The sequence below is a fragment of the Seriola lalandi genome, unplaced genomic scaffold, assembly GCF_002814215.2.
Source record: "Seriola lalandi dorsalis isolate HSWRI2012SDOR001 ecotype SW California unplaced genomic scaffold, Sedor1 jcf7180002054850, whole genome shotgun sequence".
Taxonomy (NCBI): domain Eukaryota; kingdom Metazoa; phylum Chordata; class Actinopteri; order Carangiformes; family Carangidae; genus Seriola; species Seriola lalandi.
Genome location: NW_019525403.1, coordinates 2,414,373 through 2,437,990, shown reverse-complemented (window position 1 = coordinate 2,437,990; position 23,618 = coordinate 2,414,373). Strand labels below are relative to the sequence as shown.

General features: G+C 40.4%; 1 protein-coding gene across 1 annotated transcript in view; it reads left to right on the top strand.

Moving 5' to 3' along the window:
• The window catches only part of nlgn4xa (neuroligin 4 X-linked a), an 80,688-nt gene extending 58,748 nt beyond the window's left edge, over positions 1-21,940 (top strand). The window contains exons 4-6 of the mRNA XM_023426919.2: positions 8,023-8,208; positions 11,690-12,479; positions 19,811-21,940. Coding sequence (XP_023282687.1) covers positions 8,023-8,208; positions 11,690-12,479; positions 19,811-20,705 — 1,871 coding nt within the window. The 3' untranslated portion in view covers positions 20,706-21,940. The remainder of the gene's footprint in view (positions 1-8,022; positions 8,209-11,689; positions 12,480-19,810) is intronic.
• Positions 21,941-23,618: the final 1,678 nt, after the last annotated feature.

Below are 23,618 nucleotides of genomic sequence, written 5' to 3'. Positions count from 1 at the left end.
GTTATGTTTAACACCAGGCATCGCCCCGTGTGGGCTTTCGTGCTTGTCCTAATTACAGACCTCAGCCACGTTCGACTCTCTCTTTCACCTTCCCCCTCGCCGTTATGATGGAGCCGGTGGGCGACTTTGGTTTCTGACAGACGGGGGGGGGGGGGCTTTTTCCAAACCATTCCCTTCCCATCATTCCCTTTGATAATTAACATTTCATCTGGGAGCTGCTGGAGAGATTATCTTCTCAACAGAGAGCACAATTAACTACTATTACTGTCATGTTGTCAATGTGCCCTGCCTCTCTCCCTATGATAGGATGATGAAGGACCTACTTTTTTTTTTCCTGGCTGCTTTATTGAAATTATAAATGAGATAAAAAATGTGGTGGTTTCACAATTTTTTTTTTTTTTTTTTTGATTACAACCATCTGTTTCCCAGAGAGAGATACAGGCTCCATTTACAGCTGCTTTTGCCGCTGACAGTGAATGTGAACTCACAGGATGTTTGTTTGAGCTTTAATGTCGAAATGATGATGATGCTCCACATTAGTGCTGAGCGGTGAACCAGAAAAGTGCATCCACAGCTCTGCGCTCTGCCCGAGATGCATTAAGAGTAAATAGGGTGATGAATGAAGATAAAACTTAAAGGTCTGATATGTTTCCTGTATTTTATTTTGAAGTGTTGATACATAAGAAGATATATTTTACTCAATGTCGCCCCAGCTTTCCTCTGGAGCTTTAGTAACAAAAGGTCAGTGAGCCAATCGGAAGAGAGGAGACTCTGAACCTCTCTTCCGATTGGCTGACTGGCTACTCAGAGAAGCTAGAGGCATGGCTCGAGGTGTTGTGACATCACAAAGTTCAGGAGGTCCTGACGGCTGGTTTTAAGACTCAGTTTCTGAATACAGGCTGTGTGCATTTCTCTGCGGACTGAGGCTTTGATACTTTCACAGTATTAATATAGATCCTAGATCTGCTTTATAATGAAAGACGACATGGACATTTACCTTTGTATGCACTGATTCCAATTTTTTTCCCCCAGTATTGATTAGGTTTAGGGTATCTTCTGATATTGATTTTACATTTCAAATCAAAAATCAAATGTTAAACCTGTGTCAAATCTTATTGTATCTGGATAAAAGCTGGATGTCACATATACACTAAGGTCTAACAGTGTAATCATTTGCCTTTCCATTGGCCAGACAACAAACCTGATCCCAACCCATATCTCTTTTCCTGGCTACATGTAAATCAGGGTTGGGTCTTGAGTCGAGGAGGCTTTGGTAACGGACCTGTATCTGCTTAGCAACCGACAAAAGCACCAGAAGAACTTCCGCTCTTCATCAGTATAATTACGACAATTACTGTTAACAGTTTTCTGACAGCTATCCATAACCCAACACAAACACATGGATAAATCATATTTATGGACTTACAACTTACAAGACAAATCCTTCATTGTCTTCACAGGCTCTCAGTCTCAGCCGTGCATCATTCAGCGGTTGAGCTGATCGGCGATCAGTGCAGCTCGGTGTGATTATTATTGCTTTGTCCCAATGCTTTAATGAGACAGGGAGAAAAGAATGACGGCTAATTTCAGCGTAACTTCACCTCCATTAAGTCAAGTCGGTTTTATTTATACAGCACCAAATCATGACAGAGGTTATCTCAGGCCGTTTTTCACAGTAATAATAATGATTATAATAATAATAGGATTACTAAAAATAATTCTAGCAGCTCAGGAAGCGATATAAATCAGTATTTAGTCAGCCGCCAATTGTGCAAGTTCTCCCACTTAAAAAGATGAGAGAGGCCTGTAGTTTTCATCATAGGTACACTTCAACTGTGAGAGACAGAATGGGGGGAAAGAATCCAGGAAATCACATTGTAGGATTTTTAATGAATTAATTGGTAAATTCCTCAGTAAAATAAGTATTTGGTCACCTACAAACAAGCAAGATTTCTGGCTCTCACAGACCTGTAACTTCTTCTTTAAGAGGCTCCTCTGTCCTCCACTCGTTACCTGTATTAATGGATCCTGTTTGAACTCATTATCAGTGTAAAAGACACCTGTCCACAACCTCAAACAGTCACACTCCAAACTCCACTATGGCCAAGACCAAAGAGCTGTCAAAGGACACTGATCCCAAACACATCGCCCGGGCGACGAAGGAGTGGAAGCATAATTTGCAAATAAATTCTTTTAAAATTCAGACAATGTGATTTTCTGGATTTTTTCTTTCTCATTTTGTCTCTCATAGTTGAGGTATGATGAAAATTACAGGCCTCTCATCTTTTTAAGTGGGAGAACTTGCACAGTTGGTGGCTGACTAAATACTTTTTTGCCCCACTGTACATGCATATAATTTTATAGGCTAAATATATGTCAATCCAATTTCTAATAGGTTTCATACATCATTTTTACTTATATAGATATAAAATATATTTTTATATTTTACATATTATTTTATATATTACATTTGCATATGGGAACCCAGACATTCCTCCTTATGCAGCGTGAGTGTAATGAATTTAAACACATGCATTGACTCATATGGTTCTCTTTCTCTGGCCCATGAACATTTTGTGCCCAAAGCTCGAGCACTTGGCATTCTGCCGGGTCGCAGTGCCATTTCGCTCTGTGTCATTTATGTCACTCATGGCGCTCCCGCTGTCATCTGATGCTGCTACTTCTTAAAATTAAACTATGTACAAGAACACGCTGTGGCATTTAGATAACACTCTGATGGTATTTCCAGGGCTTGGTAAGAATTAATTTTAAATTTCAACTCAGATATTTTGTGCAGATTAAGTCAGTTAAACTGACTGTGCTCATTTTTGGCTCTGCAAACACATTTCTGTTGTCGAGTGGAAATCTCGTGTCTCCGAAATGCCAGCGTTTCATTGATTTGTTGAATCTTACCACATGGATTTTATCCGGTGGGGTTTGCAGGTTTGGAGGAGTATCATTTCTATCCTCAGCCATGGCACCAAAAAACATAGTTCCTGCACATTTTCCAAAATGCTGTACATTATGGGAGAACATGTCTATCAACACCACACTCAAAAACACAGTGTATTTTTATATATGTGTAGACATTTATTATGTTGGGATGTCAGAGTAGTTTTTTTCAAATGAAGGAAGTTCTACATTTATGTAACCCACTAAAGTCATAGACTGTAAATGAAGATGGGCAAAGCCTCCGTGACATCACCCATTGGTCCACCCCAACCTCCTAGCTAATTCAAAAATGGGCAAAGATGTGAGACTTCAATGCATACTGGTTTAATGACGCTAGCAAGTATACACTCCTGTTACCATCGTGAGCAACAGCTAGGCATCTGGGCTAACCCAAGGCTAATTCATTTTTGGCTAATTAGTAAGCTAACAAGGCAGATATGGTGAGCGCAGACTCAAATACATGCTAATTAGTGCTAACACAAAACCCTAACGCAAAAGAGTACTAGAATTTCACTCACCTCAAAAAATAGGAGCAGTCCACCAAAAGGCACCAACACCACAAACATAGCTAACTACACACTGAGTGACTAGCCATCTGCACAGTTGCTATAGAGACCAAAACCATTTTTTGTACCAGGTAAAGATGTATTTTTCTGCTGTAAAGTTAGGTATTTTAATATGGGAGTTTTAAGGGGATTGACTCATTTTTGGAGCCACCCTCGACACTTCAGCGTTGACCACTTTTGAACATTTAACTTTCCTCATTATGTTGATGAAAAAGAAAAGTTCCACCATTTCCTCAACAGCAGTTTGAGAGCCGCTGCCATAACGCACCCAACAGCCTGTTTGGTCAGACCAGATGTCTAATATCCGAAATCCCCCAAAATCGAGCAAACCTCACAAAAACAAAACAATATTCTGCTTCCAGTCACTGTTCTAGTTAAAATAAATAAAAATGAGTCAAAGCAGAGACTCATTAGACCTCCCGCCTTAGTTCTGTCCAAACCTCATGCTTGTGTCCACTCTGTGCTTTTCATGACTGACCTACATTAAGCTTCCCGGCCCCTGTCAAGGCAGCATTAATAAAAATAGGGGAAGGGAGGGATTAATGCCCCCCCCCACCTCCCAGAGCAGTGGGAGAGCTGCTGTTGATGAAGTGCTTCCTCTGGGCTCAGTGAAAGATCATAGTGTCACTAACAGCACAGCAAAAACCTTATCTGGAAACAACAATGAGCTTCTCTATCAGTTATTGGCCGAAAAATAGCTATTACATCTTGTGGAAGTTTTTCACGTTTGTTTTTTATATATATATATATCCAGACTTAAATATTACAGGCTGAAATAACCACTGTGACTTTCCTATATTAATGTTGCCACCAACTTATACAGGAAGACCACATACAGTCATACCAGCACTGTGAGGGAAGTTCTTCAAATTTGGTACAAATATTCACTTGGACTCAATATTCAAATGATTACATTTTGGTGGCCAAAGGTCAAAGTTCACAGTGACTTCACAAAACAATGTTTTTGACCTTGTGAACTCCTCAAGGAAATTCCTTCATATTTCGCACAAATGTCTATTTAGCCTCAAGGACGAACTGATTCGATTTTGGTGGTCAGAGGTCACTTTCACCTCACAAAACGCATATTTGCTCACAAATTCATTCACTCATTATGACACAATTTAACACAAATTATGAAGTAATGGCGCAATGATGCAAAAAACACGTCTGGCCTTAATTCAATGCTGTATCTCAGGAAGGGGAGATTGTGACCATATTTCCTTCGTCTTGACTGGTTGGCGGACGTAAGCAACCATGATGCTGGAATTTTTGCAGAAGCTTGGGTTTCCTCAGTAGATGACAGTCCCTCAGTTGACATGTCAGTTGACTGTAATTCACAGCTCCAAAGAAATACATTTCTATACGTAACCTGTAACCTGCTGTGCACGGACTTTAAGGCTTCCCAGGAATAAGTAGAACCAAATTGCATCCTTTTCGGGATCCTTCCAAACAACCAGAAATGTACCCCCTTCTGTGAAATCGCAGGGAGACTATTGCTTACCTAAAATGAAGAGAATTCGTCTTCATTTCTCACCATTTCCCAAAGGGAATCCAAGTCTTATTATTATTGCATTACATTAACCAAGCAGTTATCTGCGCCTGTCAAGTGAAACTGTGAAAATTGACACCATTTGTTTGAATTTCATGTCAGCAGTCCGGCTGAAAGGGTAGACAGCATTTTTCCTCACATAATTCACCCTGCAGAGTATTTTAAATATGTACCATTAGAGTGTTTTTCCATTTCAGTATTGACAGCTCTCCTCCGGCTCTGACAGTCTTTTTAAATCACGACCTTGTCAGTGGAATGAATGGCCGTCAGAGCGCCGGCGCGATCAACTCAGCATCACGACTGCTGCTCTCTCTTCCTCTCTTGCGTTTTTTCAGGATATAAATAAGGACAAGCAGTTTATATGACTTCCCATTTGTCAAAGATCTGTCGTGTTTTACATCTTCTTTTTCCAAGAAAATACCAGTCTGATGTCAGAGGCTTATCTTATTTATTTACCCAGATGTTCATCAGAGGACGTGCCAGTGATAACTGACAGAAATACTGAACTTGTGACATGTAAATGTGATTTATGAACTGTATTCAGTCAGGAAATTCTACTTTAAGTCACCATAGCTATGACTTAACTCATGTATTAAAGTTCTATTCTTGACATTACTAGGTAATACTACTATTTGCAAATTGTAGCTACTGCCGGTTGCCAGCATGTGAGGGTGGGGGCTTCTTCGCCTAGGGCCGCCCGGAGTCTAGGATCGCCACTGCTGTGAACGTTGCAGTAAGAGAGCCCACTTGTAGTAGTACACCAACAAATATACTTACACCCTACTTGTTCTTTATAATCACAGGTCTTGTTTGGTGAAGCGATTATCCTTTAGCCCCTTCACCTGTTTCTCAAGCTTCTACATTCACAGCTCTGTCTTAGGTCGCTTCAGTTTCACGTGAGTCTGTTCTTTAGACGTCGTCCATCTGTTATATCCGGGAGATGGGCATCTTCACACATCCTCGGGAGCTCTCCTCGGCGCCTTTGTGGCTTGGTTTGAGAGGAGGTGGGTAAAACACGGGGGAACAGAGTAGAAATGAGAGAGACTGAGGGCCAGGAAAAGGTGGAGTAAAGAGAGGAGAGCAATGCCAGGGCCTGTGGTCATCCTGCAGGGTGTATGCGGCTGCCAGAGGCCTTGTAATCCTCCCCACCCCTGCCCTCCATCCCCTCTCTATCATCCCCTCCACCTCACCATGACAAACCGGATCTGCTCTCTATCAAACAGCCACAGGCTACCTCTCCCCTTTTTTTTCCTCCTTTCTTACCCAGTGGTCCTCATCCCATTTGTCATTTACACCGCCTCGGTCTTGGTCAGCTCGCAGGGACAGGCTGCCGCTGCCAAGCTTGGCCGCCGAGCTCCCGGGCCTGGCAAAGGAGGAGCCACCAGTTCCCCCAGTGGCAGCATTTAGAAAGCCACTTAATGGGTTTAGGCGCATTTGCTAATTTGTCAACAAGTTTTGGACGTGGAACTCACGCCAGGCTGGTTGGTCTGCCTCTTGACTGGAAGAGATCTCTATTGGCCCGACCATTTCTGGAGCCATGGGTGAAATCAAATTAAAAGGCCTTGCATACTTGACTATCTGTGTGTTGGCGCTTGAGGCTGCTGAACTCAGTGCTGATTGCCTTACAAACGAGCTGATGTACTGACTAATTATCATTATTGTCCAGAGTTTTAATGGAGTTGGACTCGGAGGATTTTCAGTATAGGAAGGAGGAGAGTGAATAACTTCCTTTTTTATTTTCGTTTGATGATGATTAAATCTACTGATAGAAAACCCTTTTTTTCTTTGAATTGCAGTGTTCAATCTCCAGTGCCCACTGGAGGTGTCATGTTATTTTTTTATTTTATGTGTCTTAATGTACAAAGATCTATCAATTGAATTTGAATTTTACTCCAATCAAGTTCTAGAAACATCTTATAGACGATCAAGAGAAATTGGAGATTTCGGGGGAAAACTTGAGTCAACTTTGAGTTTGTGATATTTCAGTTCCAACATCCTGTTTTTGTTCCATTATTATGGGGTATTGAGTGTAGATTGATGATTGGCGATGAAAAAAATCCATCCATCCATTCATTTTCTTCCGCTTACCCAAGGCAACAGATCAAGAAGAGTACACCAAACCTCCCTCTATCTCCAGCTCCTCCTGTGGGATCCCAAGGCATCCCCAAACCACATTAGATATATAATCTCTCCAGCGTGTTCAGGGTCTACCCCGGGGCCTCCTGGCAGTTGGATGTCAAGTTGGTTCCATGGCGTGCCGATCCCCTGCTTTGTAAACCAGAAGGGACGATATGGACCAGAATTATTTATCATTATCACACGAGCATGAGCAATTAAACGAACTTGACCTGGACCCCAATATGCAACAGGAAATAGATGGATATATGAACCAATTAGAAATTATTAATAATTGTCAGTTGATTTTTTTTTTTCTGAAATAATCAGCCACCTGTTCTGACTTAATGGGTTTCATCGCAATTGTATGTGCGCAGAAAATGACTGAGCAATGCCCCCTGCAGGACAATCCACCATCACAGTTGCGTTTTTAGTTTATAAGTGTATATTGTCTGTAGCAGATGAGCGAAAATATCCAAATTACCGTCGGAAATTACATTTTAGACTTCACTTTAACTTTAATACCTTGGAAGGTCGTCTTTGACGAAGCTGATGACCTTTCAGAACCTGCGGATACCTTTTTAACAGTGCAAATAGTGGGTGTTGAAGTGCAACTTGCTACTTTCATAAAATACCCAAGACGAATTCAGATGAGAGTCATGATCTTCATTTCAACAATTTATCTCACTTTATTGGTGAAGCATGCAGGTTAGGGTTCTGGACTTGAAAAAAAGTTATATTTCCAACTCTCGGGCAACATTAAATCAATGCCAAACACCTCAGATGTAAGGCTGAGATCTTTTCTTTTTTTTTCTCTCCTGTTTGTTTTCATCAATCCAGGGTTTCTAAGCACAGGAGACCAGGCAGCCAAGGGCAACTACGGCCTGCTGGATCAAATTCAGGCTCTTAGGTGGATCAAAGAAAACATCCAGGCCTTCAAAGGAGATCCAAAGAGAGTGACCATTTTTGGCTCCGGTGCCGGAGCGTCGTGCGTCAGCCTGCTCACCCTCTCCCATTACTCAGAAGGTACGTGCCCTCGCTCACATGCAAAGAGACCCTTTTTCATCATTTTTGTCATTTCTGCTGCAGTGTTTTGTTACAGCGTGGGCTTCACACATTCACAGTGAGCTCTGGGATGTTGGTGATGTTTCTTTTTTGTTATTTTCCTGATTTTTATAAAGAGTTTTGGCAAATTGCCATGAAATTTCATTTGCACATCCAGGAAGTGACACCTTCAGGCAAAAATGCAGTTTCAAAAAAATATATATTTTATTATCTAACAGGTCTATTGGCTTTAAATTTGCTGAGCACAGCTATGCACATGAGAATATGTTGAATCCCTAAATCCCTTGAATTTAAATGACCATGGGACCATTCCATGATTACCACCCTCAGGAAATTCAAGTTTTTCTCTATTACCTTGTACTTTTCTCATGTTCTGATTCAAGTTCTGCCTTTTAGTCATTGTTCTACACTGTTGTGTTTTTATTCTTGTAGTAGGCCAATTTTTTGGTTCATTATCAGCTACACAGCCATTATATTTCAATATTTTATAACATGTTGATACAGAATAAAAACCTTGATTGGAGCAATTTCATATGCTGACATATACAGTATGTCTAACCCATACAAATATATATATTTATGTATGTATGCTTATATTGTAGACATATGTCATATGAGTATATATCCATCCCAGAGCCTGTGTTGATATTACATACAGTCCAAAAGTCCAAAAGTAAAAAAGAAAAACATATAGGAGCATATTGAATTTATATATGTATGTTGTTTTAATAAACTTGCATATATAAATTAAATATATATCATGAACATATATGATGATGTTATACAGTACCATATAACAATCAATCTTTTAGATATTTTCTATATATGTGTATAAAAAATTGTAAGAAATTAATAAGAAAAAAACTATATATACATATAGATTTTTAAATATATGTTGTTTTAATGAATGAATATATAAAAAATATGTTATACCATATAAAAATTAATTACATAGATATTTTTTTATATATGTACATTTTACTATGGGTATTTCATGTATGTTATGAACTTATATCTTCATATATCCAGAGGATGTATATATGTGATAATAATATATCCACTTATAGGTGACATATGCCAACATCACTTGGACAGTAGTTTGAACTTAGCTTGGGAAGGGCTGGTTTGACACTTTATTATCATGAGGCATAGTTAAAGTTGCAGCATCTGTTTTGACACATAGTTCTCTGTATAACACCGCCAAAGTATATTTTCATCCATGCCTCAGTCTCTAAACATTTCTGCATTGTAGGAGAAGGAATGACTGGCACGGATTCTGGATTATCATATTGTATTTAGATGTATTATTAATGGAAAACTTAAATAGAACAGCCAAAAGATCATATTTCCTGTCTCTCACAGAGCTCCTGGCTTTCACAAATGAAATGAATTTGCGCGACTCAAATTTATACAACAGGCGAGGAAAAAATCGCCAGACCCATCTGTCAGACAAAAAGAAGGATTTGGAGGATCGAATGTAGAGAAAGTGCTGCTGCAGTTCCCAGGCCATTTCCCCCCTCTGTGTGGGACAAATAATAGGCTTTGTGAAAAATGCACCTTCCCACAAAATCAACCTTTTTATCTCGCCAGTCGAAGTTCATCGGGTTTACTAGTGAGGGAGACTTCCTGTTTCCCCTTCGCTCTTGTGTTGCAGTTATTAGGTCTGTTTCAGTCTTCTTCATCTTGCACTTGAGGGAATGGGAAGGTTTTAGTTTACATTTAGGTAAAAGTCCTCATGTTCTGAAAGGCACCGATCATGACTGAGAGAGTCAACACACTCGGTGATATATAATACATCAAAGAGAGACGTAATGCTCCCTTTATCTCTGTTGTAAAGCTGCTATTAAGATAGTGGTACCATCAGCGAGTCACATACCAAGGTCATAAAAAGCTCTCAGTTGCTCTGTGTGTATGTTTTTGAAGTTAACATCCGACTTGAGGTTTAACTGATGCTCCACATCTGACTAACAGCGGCAGCAGTAAAACCCTATACGCCTGCTTCGCCAGGCCTTGTGGGAAGTGTCTTCATTGTGCTCAAAACATACTTTTCAAGTTGGCCTGGTTGAGTCATCACCACTGTGTGTTTGCATGAGTATAAATAGCACTCTCAGAAACAAAAAAAAAAAAATATATATATATATATATATATATACACATAACTCCAGTGTTCCTAGTGTACTGTGGCCTACTTGCTGATTGGCAGCTCGTGAAGCCGTGCTACCTATTCAAGGATGTGGAAGGTCCCTAAGGTGTTGTTGCTATATAAGCAGCAAATATCTTTTATGTTCCCGTTTGTTCATTAGGGACACAAAGATGTAACGTCAGTATTGTGAATCATCTTTTTATTTGCCTTAAAATGCTTTATGCCGATATGATGAAATGAAATGGAGAGAATTGAAGAATTCTGTGTTTGACTCATATTTGTAAATTGGGCAATTTATCAATTTTAAAATGCTACATTCAAACTCTGCCATGAGGTATTGTTGCATAGAAATACAATTAATAAAAAGCCAGAACAGATGCATTTAAATATGAAATTTCTTGTAATGTATGACATATACAGTATGTCCCTATATCAAGAGTGATGTTGCAATATATGATGGATATATGATGGATATTCATGCATATTATTATTCACATACAGTATATACATCCTCAGGATTTATGAAAAACCCATATAAAAATTTGCATATGTATATATGTTAAATAACTGATGGACTTGTATGTGGTATACAATGTTGCATATGTTTGCAATATATATTTGCTTTAGATATGTATTTATTAAAACTTGAAATTGTTCGAATTTATAATTTTGCATATATTTTATTTATATAACTAAATCAAAGCAAGTTGCACCACACAAACCAGTTCTTACATAGGCTTAGTTGCTACAAAATATTTACACCTACTAACAGCTATATATAATGGCTGATAATGAAGTATACAATTTGAAATTGAAATTCAATATATCTACATATATCACATTTGTGTATGGGTATAGTGTAAAGGACTTACTACATTTGCAGCAGTGTTCCTAAAACTAGATTTAGATCACATTTTCCGAAAATGTGTTTTTAGGTTTCATAGTTGCACTTGTTGCTCATTAATTTAACTTAGAACTGTATTTGCATAAAGCAGTAAAGGTAACGTTCTATCAGAGACTGACAGTCACATTGACAAAAAGAGCCTCAGACATCCACCAGGAAGAGGCTCGCTGCTGGCTGGAGACTGCATTCTAGATATGTAATTAGCTAGTCAGCGGTGGTACATGAAATAGCTTGTTTAAAACGACTACTTACAATACATCATCAAGTTTGTGTGCTTTGTCTTTCTGTTTCCCTGTTGGAGCCCAGGAACGCAAATGGAAGCCCATTCCCGTGCTTTTAACCAACTATTTGCTGCCAATATGTGTGTCTTTCACTAATACCAGCTTCAATCTCAGATCTGTTCCAGAAAGCCATCATCCAGAGTGGCACGGCACTGTCCAGCTGGGCGGTCAACTACCAGCCTGCCAAATACACGCGAGCCCTGGCTGAGAAGGTGGGCTGCAACATGTTGGACACCATCGACCTGGTGGAGTGTTTGCAGAACAAGAATTACAAGGAGCTGATTGAGCAGTACATCACTCCCGCAAAGTACCATATTGCATTTGGCCCTGTGATTGATGGAGATGTGATTCCAGATGACCCCCAGATCCTGATGGAGCAAGGGGAGTTCCTCAACTATGACATCATGCTGGGGGTCAATCAAGGCGAGGGGTTTAAGTTTGTTGATGGCATTGTGGACAGCGAGGACGGGGTTTCTGCCAATGACTTTGACTTTGCTGTGTCGGACTTCGTGGACCATCTCTATGGCTACCCGGAGGGCAAGGACACTCTGCGCGAGACCATCAAATTCATGTACACAGACTGGGCAGACAAGGAGAATCCAGAGACCCGACGCAAGACCCTGGTGGCTCTGTTCACTGACCACCAGTGGGTAGCGCCAGCAGTGGCCACAGCTGACCTCCACGCCCAGTATGGCTCACCAACCTACTTCTACGCATTCTACCACCACTGTCAGAGCGACATGAAGCCCAGCTGGGCCGACTCGGCCCACGGTGACGAAGTACCGTACGTGTTCGGGATCCCTATGATCGGCCCTACGGATCTCTTTAACTGCAACTTCTCTAAGAACGACGTGATGCTGAGTGCTGTGGTCATGACTTACTGGACTAACTTTGCAAAAACAGGGTGAGTGTTCCTTTCTTTCATCATTTCCTTTTTATTCATGATGTACCATCACTTCTGACAGAGATACATAACCCTTAGCATTGTTTTTGCATCGAAAAGTTCCCCCCCTCTTCCTAGAGTCATTAATCACCACACTGCATCAAACACTGGAATCAGTATAAACATCCATATTTGCTTAGCAACAATTTAAAAGGGGTCCTCTTCATAATATGAGTCCTTGTCTCAGAACGACCCATCTTGTTTTCATGGGTTTCAAAATTACCCAGTATTTGCTGTTTATGCATGCAAGGTTCAAAGGTTCAGTTTAACCATCCATAAATTCCTGGAAATTACAGATCTCACTCCTACCCTGATCAAGCAACACTGACTGCGGAACATAAGAAATAAATACCCATAAAAAATAAAACCACAGATAAAAGCAACACTGTAAAACTGGTAAGGGAGGGGAAAAGAAACCATTCAAACAAAAACATGAGGAACTACGATTAAAATTGAATAAAAATCCAGCTGATCCATGTTTGCAGCCCAGACAGGAACTGCTAGTTGCTAATAGGCAATGACTCTGCATGGTGCAAATCTGCCAAAATCTAAAAACCTGCAGGTATAGTATCCAGAGCTTTGGACTTGCAGACTTGTCCATCGGAAGTGCTTTCCATCACTGTGTCCTAGTGTGATGTAGGGGTGGCCGATATAATGACAATGGTTATTAAGATACTGCTATCAAATTTGCTTTGGCATTCGAAGCTCTGCCTTTGTTCAGGGTTGGTTCTCGGTTGTGATTTCTATCTTTTTCATTGAAATTTAAAATCGTTCCAATAGAAAAAACCTTTAATGAACAAAAGTTAACAAAAATGTTTCAATGCAGACAAATGTTACAGGGAGTACAATCATCATAGCAGTGGTTTGATGCATCAAAGTTTGAGGAGATTTCGAAATATTGAGATATATATTGTGTATCACGATACACCCTAAAAATATTGCGATAAAACCTATAGACTGTATTGCCCAGCACTAGCTGAAGGCATCTGAGAAGCCTTTAAATAAAGTGAGTCCAAAAAGTTTATGGTTCTTCTTTTAATCTGTTTCTGAGAGTTAAAAATGACCTTTAAAGCTGATGGAGGTGGAAGGTTGAAGGTTAAGGTTTAACGTTTCCGGAAGTCAATAAAAGTCTTAAGTAGAAGTAAACAGTAACAAACTATATTCCAAAATAGGGCTCTTCAATATCTCACATCCATGTGTGCAACTTCAATTGGATACTTAAACTCAAACCCGATCTCATGTCTTACCTAACTCATGTTGCGGGTCTTCCTTGACTTTTGGCCCAGTAAAGCGATCCTGCTTGTCCCTGGCATCTTTTGTTCTCTGTCAAATGTTCGTATCTTCCAACAGGCACTATCAGTATGGGTCACGGTAACCTTGGTTACTAAGGCAATCGGGAATGATAGCGGAGCAGCTGAACATTCACAAGACGAGAGATAAACAACGGGCTTATGGTGCCCTGTGACCGACCTTGTGTGTAGATACTTGCAGACTCACTGAGAATGAATGGACTTCCTTAACACCAACAAAAAAGTTGTGTTGTGATTACCGGTTTGATGATTAGCGCATGAGTCAAAGAGATCAAGTGGAGGTTAATAAAACAAGTCAAATCCTCCCTCGTTGCTATGGCAGCGCTGGGTTTGATGAGAGGATTTGCTTGCTGTGTATATTTGGATCATGTTCTTGTTTCACACACCTTGAGATTAGGTATTGCAGCCTAGTCATACTGAACATTCACTTTAAGTTGCATAACTTGATCAGCATCATTGGCTGCAGTGTTCACTCTCCCTGTTTGGCTCCCATCCAAGTGGACGCCTGATCAGTGGGGGGGTGGGGATAGGGTGTGTGTGTGTGTGTGTGTGTGTGCACTCACTGCCTTATATACACTTCAAGAAAGCTCTTTTCTCTCGATGCTTCCAATAAAGCAGCGACTGAAGGCGAATTCATCACTGGGAGTGTGGCCATTTTTCAACAAGGCTGCTCCGCTCTTTGCAAAAGTCTCCCACTGTGAATCACAACAGATTCATGTTTTTTGAAACTCTTCCTGATGCCAGTAAAAAAAAAAAAATTGGACAATTTGGATGTACACACAATAAGGTTGAGTGTGGCTGTGATTATGTATGAGTGTGTTGCTGTTTGTGTTCTGTCTCTCAACATGTGGTGGCTTTAAGGCAGAGAAATAGATTTTAGATGTTGATATCAAAGATCCCATATATCATAAAGGTTGATGTTCATGTCTATATGAATAACTTTAACTGTGAAAGTACCAAAGAGCTCAGTCCACAGAGAAATGCACACAGCCTGTATTCAGAAACTGAGCCAGCCATCAAAATTTCCTGAACTTTGTGATGTCACAACACCTTGAACCATGCCCCTACCTGGACTCACCATCAAACCTTGCAGGATTTGGTTTCTCTGAGTGTTTAGCTGAAAATCTGCTATATCTTTAATCTATCATTCAGAAAACAGTCAGCCAATCAGAAGAGAAGGTCAGAGCCTCCTCTCTTCTGATTGGTTCACTAACCTGTTGAGAGGAGATGTAAAACTACATTCAGGTAGTTTTTGGCTCTTAAAATCACAAATATACCTTCTTAGGGATATCAAAATTAAAAAATTCAATATTTTTACACCTTTAGGTGTAAAATATTGGACCTTTAAATTGATAACAACATTTTGATATAAATGCCAGAATACAAATGTATGCTATACTCACTAAATTGTGGGATTGTGAGAATTTTGGAAGCCAAAACTGAATAGTGCTGAACACAGGTGCTGCAAACATTTTAGATATACCTTGGATCATCAGTGCAATGGGCAGGAATAAGATCAGATGAGGGCGCTGATAACCCACGTTCGTCCCTCTCTCTCTGTGCAAAGTGTCCAGTTTTTCTGGCCTCAGGTTTTGCTGTCGGAGAGGGCGAGCACGAGATTTATTGACAAGACAGGATATCTGTCAAATTTAATGCTTTTTAAATACCACTTCCACTGCAGAATTAATGCACATGGGTGTTTATATCACAAATTAATATGGATATTCTTCCAATATTGATATTTGTCTTCTCCATATGACAAATGTCCAGTTGGGACACTGAGTACAGAACCTTACAGAGGACTCTTACAGGAAGTCGACAGGCTGGTGAGAGCTTTGGAGACCTCTGAAACGAAACAGGAAGCGGTTAACCTCCAGGCCATGAAGTAGTAGGACATAGTAGGAAAGAGAAAAAGAAATTAAAGTCTCCAGTCGAATCCACTTATCTGGTTGGAAGAGACAGAGCATCCTAAGTTGGTGGCAGGAAACAAAACGAAAACTGCCTTGAAAGAGGAGAATGAAAGGTTATAAGGACAGCCATTAGGAAGAATGTGGCAAAAGCTTGGAGGCAGAGTGTGAGAGCCGGTGGAGCAGTAAGGGAGGAAATGACAGAGTGTGAGGAGCAGGTTTGACAGCTCAAACTGGTGGTCAGTGAAAAAACAAGACAAGGACATCACCAGATTGACGACAGAAATTACGGCTCTACTGAGGAACTTCTGGAAAGGCTGCTCCAACTGAGCCGGAAGGAAAGTTGTTGCTCCCTCACTCCTCTGTGTTTGAGGGTGTAGTTACGCTGCTGGTGTTGGCTGACTTTGTAACAATCAAATCAGTTGCAAAATGCTGCGACATTTTATTTGTTAAAGGTCCCCTACTGTGAAAGTATCAAAGCGTTCAGTCCACAGAGAAATGCACACAGCCTGTATTCAGAAACTGAGCCTTAAAACCAGCCGTCAGGACTTCCTGAACTTTGTGATGTCACAACAAAGCAGTCACCACCCTCCACCATCAGAGGAGTATGGTCCATAGAGGCGGAGGGCTCTTAATATAAAAAAAGAATAATGGTTGAAATAAAACATTGCTAAGTCTCAGTTATATATATGCTTTTATAGTAATCTTTCATTGGCCAAAATGTGTAGCACGATGCTCCAATGGAGGATGTCCTCCCTGACCAATCAACCAGAATCCAATATTTACATCACGTTGGTCCAATGATAGGAATTTGCTCTTCAACACTGTGTTGTATCTGAGTGTGAAAAACTTACCTTACCTGACCTTAGCAGCAGAAGACAAGGACATTTTCTAAGTAAAAATGTAGCATTCTTCATTTTCATAGCATTGTGTACAGAAGACATTTAGGGGTAATAGGAAATTTGACAACTCCAGGATCTGGAAAATATGAATTAAGATTAATATATAATACAATTAATGTAACACATTATTCAGTAAATGTAAAAGTTAACTGATTGTTGCTATAATACTAAAGGTCACACATTTAAAGCTGCTCTGGTGTCAGATGGTAACAAGGTAACAACGAATACATTACAGCTAAGCCGAGTACATGAAGGCATCTGTTCCACCACTCTTTTTTCAGTGTCTGTACACCTGTCGCAGTGAGTAAAGATTCAGTATGGCTACCTATGGCTGAAGACACTGTTATTATTATGGAAACATATGCAAGCAAAGCATGTACTGTGCCGTTGGATAGCATGGAAGGCCTTGAGCGTTGTCTGTTTCTTCTGTGTGTGTGTGTGTGTGTGTGTGTGTGTGGGGCATATTGTTCCAGCATATGCTAGAACTGAGATGACAGGCCTTAAGTGAAACCCCACTGCATTCTAGCAGAGCCTTATGTATAATTCCATATGTAGCCACCAGTTGGAGGGCAGACCTTACATTATGGCTGAGCCCAGCCTTTTTAATGAGAGAAATACCTTAGGGAAAAGTACAGGATGGGACAAATTGGACCGGGAGCGTGTCTATGTTCCCACAGCCCTATGTTCCCACAGCCCTATATTCCCACAACATAGGGCTGTGGGAACATAGGGCTGACCCCAATTGGACCAATGTGTTTACAGTACCTTTAACAGATCTCCTATCAGTTGTTATTTTGGCAACAAATACTTTTCCTGGGGTCCATATTAATGGATTACACTTTCATGGTAGAATAAATTCACTACGATGCCGGGGATCAGCACGTCAAGGTTCCCGACCCTGATTCCTATCCCTGTAGGTTGTGGGCCCTCATGGATCAAGGTCCAGCCTTGAGCTCAATGGTGAGCTCCCCTCCCTGGTGGGTGTTGTACCGGACCTAGTGTTGAGCATGAAGGCTCTAAAAGAACACATTCATTGGACATGCTCATGTTGGTCAACAGTGAATTTTTACATACCGTTTGCAACTAACGAACATGAGCATTGTTAACTCTCCTGAGACTTAATGAATCTCTGTGTTTCACAGCAGAACCCAAGGATTTACAGCAAATATATGGAGCTGAATTACATTTGTATGCCAAACTGTTTTGTGCTGTCCTGCTTTATGAATTTAACTAACCCATTTGCAACTAATGAACTTGTGCATTGTTAACTCTCGCAAGACTTAACAACTCTCTATGTTTTACAGCAGAACCCGTGATTAAGAGTAAATATATGGAGCTGAATTACATTTGTAGATCAAACTCTTTTGAGGTGTCCTGCTCTACGAGACATTGTTTAAGTCATAAAATATATACTCAAATTAAATTTCTTGGCTTTTAAAAGTAATCACTGTTAGTGATCTTATAGCAGTGTACAGTAATTAATTTAGATTGTGAAGTGAGGGCTGCGGATGGATGGGTAGCAGGAGGTTCTACTGTTTATTTGGGAATAAAGCTGAAGAAATAGTTCCTTTTAATCTGTTTAAGCTGAACTTTGAGTTAGCTCTGGACCTTTGTGGTGAAAACAGAGCTGGAAGGTAAAGCTGTGATTTACTGGTTGATCTACCTGAACTATGGTCATGAGATTTGGGTCATGACTGAAAGAAGCTGCTCTTTTGCTAGGGTTAGGTTGGGGTTAGGTCAGGGTTAAAATAAATGCTCCACTTCCCTTAACTCAGGGTCCCCTTCCTGAGTTACAGCATTAAATAATGGACATAATTGTTTTTGCATAACATTATGATGTCACAGTGAAGTCAACCTTGGACCTTTTAGATATGAAATGTTATCACTTCATTATATACTTATAGACATTTGAGTTAAAATGTGTCATAATTAGGGTATGAATTTGCGGTTATGGCCAAAAACGTCTTTTGTGAGTTAACAGCAACCTTGACCTTTGACTTTTGACCACCAGATTCTAATCAGTTCTTGAGTCCTAATGAATAGTTATGCCAAATTAGAAGAAGTACACATAAAGCATTACTGAGATATCTCATTCACGAGAATGGGATGGATGAACGGACAACCCAAAAACATAATATAAAAGAAAATGAAAGGCCATTTCACATCAATGTCATGACCTTAGCGCTAGTGTGTTAAGATTTCTTTCTGAAATTTCCATTTTGGCAATAAACATGGTTTCTCAAACTTGAAAAAGAGAATTTACATATGCCAAGTCTGACTGCACAACAGCCCGGCTGTTCACATCAGGAGCACATTTCCGTGCCGGTTAGCAAGCGATTCTGCTCCTCTCCCCTTTCAAACGTAGAGCTGATCTTTATAATAATCTCATGAATGTATAATGTAAAGCTTTTTATATATTCCTGGATAAGGATCAGCTTGTCTGCTTGTCTGTCTCTTTGTGTATATTTACGGATCTACTTTAACCCCTGCACACACCTTTTCAGACAAAAATCACTGACTGAATGAATATAATGAATACATTACATTCATTTGGACTAACAAAAAGTGAATTCAACCTGCAGAGGAGGAAGTAGAAGTACATGCATCGATGTAAAACCACCTTGAGCACAAACACAACTGCACCCTCACCTCACCCACTTATTTGCATGATTCAAGATGGTCCTTCCTATTGAGTATTCAGGGAAACGCCCCTGTACATGCACAAACTCACCAACACACACACAAACAGACAAACAAACACTCCAAGGTTGCTGTCCCCCACTCCAAATTTAATGAAATCGCTGTCACAAAGTCGCAGGAGAGGCAGCTGTATTCCAAACTAAAAAAAAAACTCTGACAACAGACCTGGAGATGTGTCAGCGGTGTATAGAGGGCACAGAACATTTTGTCACCTACCGCATTCAAATTCTGAGCGACCTCGAAAACACATTAGATTTGAACAGTGGGCTGAGAAAGAGAAGAAAGGCTTTGGCTTTATTGAGTAATGACTCATCTGGAAGGGTAACAAATGGGCAGTTCCATTGTTGATTTGTGTTATCATGCAGCTTTAAAACCATTATGTTTTAAATGGTATTGACTGGATAGCACAGATACATAAGAAAAAGTTCAGTATTCTGATTTAATATCTCCCCTTCTCTGTTTTCCTTTCTCAGGGATCCAAACCAGCCAGTTCCCCAGGATACAAAGTTCATCCACACAAAGCCCAACCGATTTGAGGAGGTAGCCTGGACCAAGTACAACCCCAAAGACCAGCTCTATCTCCACATCGGCCTCAAACCTCGAGTCCGCGACCACTACCGAGCCACCAAGGTCGCATTCTGGTTAGAACTAGTTCCGCATCTTCACAACATAAATGAGTTTTTTCAGTATGTATCAACCACTACCAAGATACCGCCGCAAGACACTACCCCATACCCTTACACCAAACGGTTCCCTGGTAAAAACAACTGGCCATCCACCACCCGCCACCCAGGGGTGCCGCCTGCCAACACCAAACAAACCACCGACCAGCGCAAGAGTGGCGACCTTACCGACGAGTCAACGGTGGTGATCGAGACCAAAAGGGACTACTCGACCGAGCTCAGCGTCACTATTGCAGTCGGAGCCTCCCTTCTCTTCCTGAACATCCTTGCCTTCGCTGCGCTCTACTACAAGAAAGACAAACGGCGGCACGAGTCCAACCGGCGCGTTCCCACCCCGCAACGCAACTCAGCTCCGACCAACACCCCGTCCAATGCCAATGACGTGGCCCACCTGCAGAGCGAGGAGCTGATGTCGCTGCAGATGAAGCAGCAGCAGCTGGAGCACGAGCACCACCACGAGTGCGAGTCGCTGCAGGCCCACGACACGCTGCGCCTCACTTGCCCGCCCGATTACACCCTTACCCTGCGCCGGTCACCCGACGACATACCCCTGATGACTCCCAGCACCATCACCATGATCCCCAACTCCCTGGCTGGCATGCAGCCTCTGCACAACTTCAATACTTTCGGTGGCAGCCAGAACAGTACCAACTTACCCCACGGCCATTCCACCACACGGGTATAGCTTTGCTGGGACTGCATGGCGCCAGGTTCCCTCTGGACCAGCAACCGAACCACACAAGGCAAACATAAGTGACTGACTGTGGGAAGCACAGACTCCAAAGTCTTAGCAGATGTTATTTTGCTACCATGCCTTCTTGAAATGTACAAACAGTATAAATTGATCATGAACTCATGAAAATATTCAAAGTGAATGTTACTATAGTAATAACTCTATTTGGAGCTGAGCTTCATGGAAGGTTTTCGAGGAGTTTTACCAAAAGAAAAGGCAACCAAGGGGTGACTGTTAATATTCCTACAACACTAAATGAACAGTTTCTGTGGACAAACAAACATTTTACGGAGGCTTTCGTGCCATAAATACAACAGGAAGACAGTGGCAACAATTGAACATCTTGAACATCATCTTTCATGATCCTTCATGCACCTGAATTGGGCACACAGTTCTACACCCCAGCCTGAAATGTATTTATGAAAACTTTGTATAAAAAAAAAAAAAAAAAAAAAAAAAAAGAAACAAAAAAGAAAAAAGGTATATAGTTGTGTGTGGAAATTTAAAAATTTAAAAAAAGAAAAATGATATTAAAAGAGTTCCTTCTGTTGTTTCCATTTTTCTTTTTTCTTCTTTTTCCGTGTAAATATAGTCAAACATCTGTCATTCTTTCCCCCTGATTACAAACCTGCGTTTCATTATTTTTCATACAACGACCAAAATGCGAACACAATCCCATCCTCGAGTTGCACATCATTGTGTCTGCAGGTCATCACACACGGTACTGTTTTTGTGCATTTTTGCTTTTTGTGTCCACTCTCTTAGACATTGCATGTCCAGGAAGCTTTACTCTGTATTTTCAGACACGTCCTGTCTAGGAATGAGGACTGACTGGATCTCATCACCTGCTGTCAGTAGTTTTCTTTGTGGGCTTTTTTTTCTGTCTTGCAACCTCAGCACTGCCTAAGCTTACAATGTGACCAGCAATTTATTATTTAGGAACAAAAAAAAAGGCAGTGATTTTTCTTTTTTTTCTTTTTTTTTTTTTGTATTTTTCCTTTATTTATTTTTTTTGTATCAATATTAGTTGGATATGTTTGTAAAGAAATATATGTTAGATATTTCAAATTGTCATATGCTAGCAATATGTAAAGTATTGTGCCAGGCTTGTGATATTTTGGGTTACAAAAGCAAGTGAATGTGTAAATATTAATGATATTAATTATTATAAAATTATAACAAAGTAACCATTAACTCTCTTTCTGTTTTGCATCCTATTACAAAAAAAAAAAGTGGAAGAACATCCAGAAGATTTTAAGCTACATTTGTAAATTCTATAAAAAGATATATTCTTGCCATTTGGTCCCTAAACCAGTCGAGATAACAAGGGTTTTAATGTAGAGTTTTAAAATCCTTAGTTTGTCTTATATATGTTTGCAGTTTTGCCTTAAGTGATGATAGAGATATTTCTGGCTGGACACGTGTATAAAATTTTTCTGCAACATTTTTAATAAAATATCACAGTATTTTCTAAAAAAAAAGAGAAAAAAAAGAAACCCAGGATGTTTAATTGGATTTGATTGAGTGTGTGTGTTCTGTGTGAAAATGTGACTGGATGTGTGTGCATGTCAGTGTGATTACACTTTAAATCACATTATTACTTATTCATTTAGGTAACAGTGAAAAGTTTAGAGTCCATCTACGTTGTATCTTTTTTTTTTTTAAAGCTGGGACATGCAGGAATTTTTTGGCATCAATGGGTAAAAACTATATTACCTTTCAGAGATTTCACAATAAAAACCAGCAATTCGTGCACAGAAGATTCACAATAAAAGCCATCAGTTCCTGCAGGCTAAAAGACATGTTATGATTTCCATGATACAATGAAAACACCCCGTTGTTAAATAAGGTTTCAATGATATATAATATTTATATAACATTCCAATAATTCCAATCGCTTCCTGTTTGGATTCACATTAAAAGCTCTTTACTCAAACGCTTTTAATGTGAAACATCTTCAGGCGGGAAGTGCTGAGTTTTGTAAAAAACAGGAAGTGATATATATTTGTACGGAGCCCCTATGGGGACATAGGGGAGAAAAAAAACTGTTTCTTCTTCAGAAGTTTCACGTACGCACGTGAAAGTTTTGCGTGCACAACAAAGTACTGGGTGCACTGAAAAATAAGTCAGTACATTAACACACACAAGCAGCCTGTGTTAAGATGGTGGGGTGTGTGAATGCGCAGTGTGTATATGCATGGTTTTCTGTGTGTATGTGAAGTTTTCAATGTGTATGTGGTTAATTTGGTGTGTATGTGCACACTCGGCCTCCCATAAATAAGCCTACTTATTGGTATGCACCAGAAACTTCTCGTGAGCACACGAAACTTTCATGTGCACATGCAAAAGTTTCTGGTGCAACTTTTTCCCCCCATGTCCCCTTAGTTACTCCATATATTTGAACCTTCAATACCAGCTTTTGTTTTGAAAACTTGTCGTTCACATTATAACCAAACATGAGGCATTGTTCAGGTTAAACGTTTGTATCACAGCTTCCTATGATACAACGAAGCCCATTTTCAAAGACGCTAGCTTGCCTGTTGTTGCGGTGTTTGCAGCACCGACTTTGCTTTCTGCACACAGTTTGCTTTCTGCCAGCTAAACCGAATCCTCTGACTGTTTTTTGGCCTTTGTATGAATTGCTGCTGTACTCCGCGAGGGGAAAACAAAGATGCGCTTCTGAGCTGAACAGCAAGAGTGCTGCTGCCGTGGTTACGAGGCCTCTCCCCCTGACGATCGGATCATGCTGTATTCGGTGAAACTGTCTTGAAACCGCCCTCCCCTCCTCCGATAGCACCACCCAACCTCCCTTCTCACTATTCAATCTATTGATCCACTTTGCAACGAGCCAAGCAAATTAGCTTT